The sequence below is a fragment of the Trachymyrmex cornetzi genome, unplaced genomic scaffold, assembly GCF_001594075.2.
Source record: "Trachymyrmex cornetzi isolate Tcor2-1 unplaced genomic scaffold, Tcor1.1 scaffold438, whole genome shotgun sequence".
In the NCBI taxonomy this organism is placed as follows: domain Eukaryota; kingdom Metazoa; phylum Arthropoda; class Insecta; order Hymenoptera; family Formicidae; genus Trachymyrmex; species Trachymyrmex cornetzi.
In genome coordinates, this window is record NW_017299157.1 from 60,104 (window position 1) to 64,995 (window position 4,892).

Here is a 4,892-nt window from a genome sequence, read left to right on the forward strand (position 1 = left end):
AAAATTCAAAAATCGATTAAAAAAAAAAATCTCGACAGCGTTACCTCAAGAAACTCATAAACTAACTAAAAAGTTTTGGTTTTTTGATTTCAGATGATTCAGTGCCGAGAAATGTTGCGCACCGCAGGACGTCTTTTTTTCGAGGCGCCTCCGTCGATCGCGTGCCATTTGCACAGTTTTTAGTTTTTTGCGTCCAAATTTTTACTGAATATTCTTGAGATGTAGTTTTATTATTATAATTTTATTTCAATACACTGCCACTAACCAGAGCGCCTAAAAAATATTCATAAAAACATGCCTTCTTTTGACCGAATTAACTATACCCCTCCCTTCAGCGTGGTGTTTAGACGCGTATCTTTGTTATTATTATGGGCAGCTGTCACCAGTGCTCGGAATTGAGCACGATATTCGAGAATTATATATATGATTCTATAAATTTACTAGAGTTTAAGGTAATTAGCCTTCCAGGTCCTTCTGATAAAATAAAATAGAGAGTTTAGAGGAAGCGTCAGTTAGGCTTCATTTCGCTGTCTCTCTATCTACACTCTCTGGCATGATGAGGAGTTGGAAGGGAATGAAAAGGCTTTTAATAAAAATAGAAATATTTAAGATTATAAGATTTTAATATTCAAAGTACACGGGGTGTTGCTTATAACCCGAGGTTTGGATGTGATGATAATAGGCCTAGTGGCCTTTCGTGTGGGCGCCACGTGGGGCGGAGATGGAGGCGGTTTTGGCCGCGGCGGCGGTGTCGCGGTGGCCACGGTTTTCGAGGCGACGTTTTCACCGATAGCGTATGGTGAATCTGCGATCTCACGAGTCGTGTCCGTTTTGTCGACCGAGGTTTTGTTGGCGTCCCCCGCGTACTCCCTCCAATGAATTGAAGGATCGAAATTGCCCGTAGTTAGGAGCTCCCGTTGCAGCTCCTTGAGATGGGTACGCCAACCCCCTCGTTTGCCGCGTGTACGTTTTCTCTTTGGCATCTGTGCCCAGAAAGAACGTATTGATTAGCGCCAGATCGGAAAGAAAGTGAGTGCGGAACCCTCGACGCCGAGAAGGCGCTCGTTGGAATTTCCGCAAGGAGGTGATCTCCACGTCGCCGTGGTTTGCGCTGCAGAGATCAGGAAAGGAATTAGCTCGTCTGACGCCGTGGTTGGCGCACGATCAGAGCTGGAGTTGTAGGATACAACGGATGGTCCGGAGCGCTACTAAAAGCGCTAGGAGTCCTTACCGTCTTGGTAGCTAAGAAGGAATAAGGTAATTTGTCTGTAAATCATCTCGCTTTATATATGTTTCGCATTGTGACTCCTCGCGGTAAGGGGGTGTTTTCGCACACTTGTTGCGAAATTCTCTAGAATATTCTAATTCTTTTATCATGATTTATTCGATTGCTGCGTGTCTTTTCGTCTTTTTGATCGTTCTCGTGTTTAGCGGGGTTTGCAATATTCTTAAGGGTGCGCTTGGCTGGCGCGTGATGCACTCGGTTGCGGTGTAGCCAGCGTGTATTCTTTGCGCGTTTTTTCACGCTGCTTTTCCGCGTATCTTGAGTTCTTTGTTCTGAAGCGCTCGCGAGTCTCCCTTGTTTATTTAGGGCTCTTATTTCCTTATTCGTGCCTTCCTTCAAATTGCAGTAGCTCCCATTTGCTATTTGAGGCCTTCGTGATTTATGCGTGCATTTTGTGTTGCATCGCTATGCATTTTGTAAGTGCATTACGTGTTTTCGCTTGTTCTTAATGAATCGGTGTTATTGCTTCGCGATTATTAAATGGCTAGTTCTAATGTTCATAGTTTCCCGTTTTTTAGCGGTGCAATCTACGTGTTTTTAGCGGATTTTCTATTAGTTCTCTATTTTATGAGTCGCGCAGGCGCTGTGCGCGCAACGTTCGTTGGCAACGGCAACGGTAGCATATGCTATAGGTTCTCGCGGCACGTATTGTATCATTTGCTATACTGTGCGCTCGCGTTCGCTTGGTAAACGGCCGGAGTGCTATAATGTACCGCACCGGACATTACAATTACATACTGATTCCAATTGCAACGGAATGAATTCTTATTTTAATATTATATGAATATATTTAAAATAAAAAATGGGCCCTCCATCGCTCATTCTCGTGAGAATGCAACCATATTTTCTTCGACTCTCCGATTTTAACAAGACCTTTAATATTTCTTTCGATTGCAAAAGAATGAATTTGTAATATTGTATGAATATCCTTTTTTTCGTTTGCGAAGAGGAGAAAAATCTTTACATAGCCCCTCATCCGGTATGCTCTGGAAAGAGAACCTAAGCGGATGAGGGGAAGACACCCAGGAGCCGGTCTTCTGATTGTGCAGGATTCCATGCGTCGCTTCTATAAGGAAGGACAGCGGACATCATAGCCTGCTAAAAAACTTCCCCTATTCAGCAGCTCCGCAAGACCACATTAGACACATTTCGGAACCGCCTACCCGGCATTTCATCAGGGTGCACCTAAGTCGTGAAGTATACGCTCTCACCTCCATGGTCCGCTACATTACTTAAAGCTAGAATCTTATCTTATATTATATTAAACACGATCCTAAATATATACATCACTTTAAAAATCATGTTTTGACAACGTACATATATACCATATTTCTTAGTAAACTTAAGCATACCACATCTAGTGTAAAATACTTTTTAATATAATATAATTTATTTTATCTCAGCGCTTACGGCAGCCTTTATACAGCACCGAAGCAGACGATTTATTATTATTGTGACCAAGTACAATATCATTACAATAATACCATTCCGATATTTGTCTGCTCTCAACGTATACGTGTAGTGACCACGATTCATTTTCAATTAACTAGATAAAAATTGTTATTATTGTATAAATATACTGACAGAAATGTAAAAGTTATTTCCAAACTTACTTAATCTGCTCCAAGAACAACATGTATGCCCCTTGTGCTCCTCTGGGCCATTTCTTCTTGATAACTTGTAAATCGTTACAGTAACATCATTCCAATTTTTTGTCTGTCCTCAACATACACGTGTAATGACCGCGATTCATTTCTTCGGCCTTATGAAATATAGCGCTCATTACCTTGTACTTTTTTTTATTAATTGTCACATTACTCGTCAGTGTGACGTTAAGCCGATTATCGATAATTTTTTTAGAAACACCTATTTTTACAAAAATGTATAAATTGAGCTGTATTATGAGAACGGATAAGGTCGATTCGATTACGGTTTTCTTTTTCAGCACGGTACCCTCACATTCATTACAATTACCATTTATCGTTTCTCATTTCAAAAATTCTAAATCAATCAAAGTTTGCAAAGAGACAAGTTTTTTTCCTTTTTAATGTCGACTGTATAGGTAATATTAGCAAACAACTCTTTTCCAGCGTAGTTACACTGTAATTACTAGACTTCGGAACTTTATGCAAAATACTTAACTGAATATTAACTATCGAACAGTTTTAGAAGTCAATCGTTGTTCGTTAAAGAGTTATTAAAAGGTGAATTAAAAAGATTGAGATGCCATCTGTATATTTGCAAAATTGTAAAATATGCATTTTATGCAAAACATTCAGTTAAGTATTTTGCATAAACTTTCCGCAGTCTAGTAATTACACTTGGCATTTGAACAAGATATTACGTGCTTCAATTCTAATATATCATTTATGTCGGAATACGTCGATATTATAGTCGTAAAAAATTCCAAAACATCTTGTTGTGTTCGTCCTCCGAAGCAATCTCCGACAGATCTAACCGCAACAATGTTGCAATGCTTACGCTCAGCGTACGCACAGATAGCATCAGTCAATACGTTCGATACTTTATTTTTCAGTATTTGTTGCCTGATACGTACACAATGAATCGCACACTGCAATATGACATTAGCGTAATACAAAACACGATCATCATTGCGGAGGCCGTATATTTTCCATGTAACTATATTTTCTGGCGCCTCGCAACCATAATTCTGAACATCATCAATGATATAAGGTATGGCCCACCCACAGTCGCGAATTTTCACAGCCTTTTTTTCGGACGAATTGATTTGTTCTAGCTGAGATTTGAACATGGATCTCAGTCGATTATATTCTACAATGGCTCCCGAGTTTGCTTTTACAGATGCTGAATAGAAATTGATCAAATGTAGGCCTTCCAGTGTACTCACTCGTGACAGACCTACATAAGAATGACCATGACTGAACACACTCGTTCCTAGATCCATCATTGCATTTTTACACGTAATTCCTTGACTTTTGTATATAGTTATTCCATAACTGAGAGACAATGGAAATTGTGTCCGATGTACCACCATTTTGTGGAATACTTCGAATTTAATATCTAATTTCGTTATTGTGATTTCTTTGTTATCCGAAATAATTATTTTAATGGAATCAATACGATTTCCATCAATCAGAGTGATTAACTGCAACTATATTGCCTATCGTTCCATTGACAAATCCCAAAGTTACATCAATGTTTCGTCGAATCATCACTTTAGCGCCAATTTTAATCGCTATTACTCTTTGGATGCCAGCTATTTCCGAAACTTTGTCATCTTTGTCGGCCAAAATTTTGTGCACTTTTTTTCTCACTTTTTTTCTCTCTGCTGGAGCACAGTCTATATCATCTTCTGCTATAAGTAGAATTTCTTCATTGTCAATCATCGAAAATCATCATCTGTATCTATCGTATCAAAGATTTTATATAATCGTAAACATAAGTGTTACATTCGAAATCATAGATACCTCATCGATTATAAATAATTCGACATCATATGCCGCCTTTATAATCCAACTTGTGTTATTAGGTGTTAAATTTAATTCCTGCTGCTTGCTACTAGAGGGTGCTGGCTCCAACGCTGGCGAGTTTCGACGATGAAGTCATATGTCTTTTGTAGTTTAGA

General features: G+C 39.1%; 1 protein-coding gene across 1 annotated transcript in view; it reads right to left on the bottom strand.

Annotated features, from left to right (window-relative positions):
* Positions 1-4,395: 4,395 nt before the first annotated feature.
* Positions 4,396-4,892, bottom strand: part of LOC108764547 (uncharacterized) — a 10,293-nt gene continuing 9,796 nt past the window's right edge. Inside the window, exon 2 of the mRNA XM_018512830.1 lies at positions 4,396-4,622. Within this exon, the coding sequence (XP_018368332.1) occupies positions 4,396-4,622 (227 nt within the window). The remainder of the gene's footprint in view (positions 4,623-4,892) is intronic.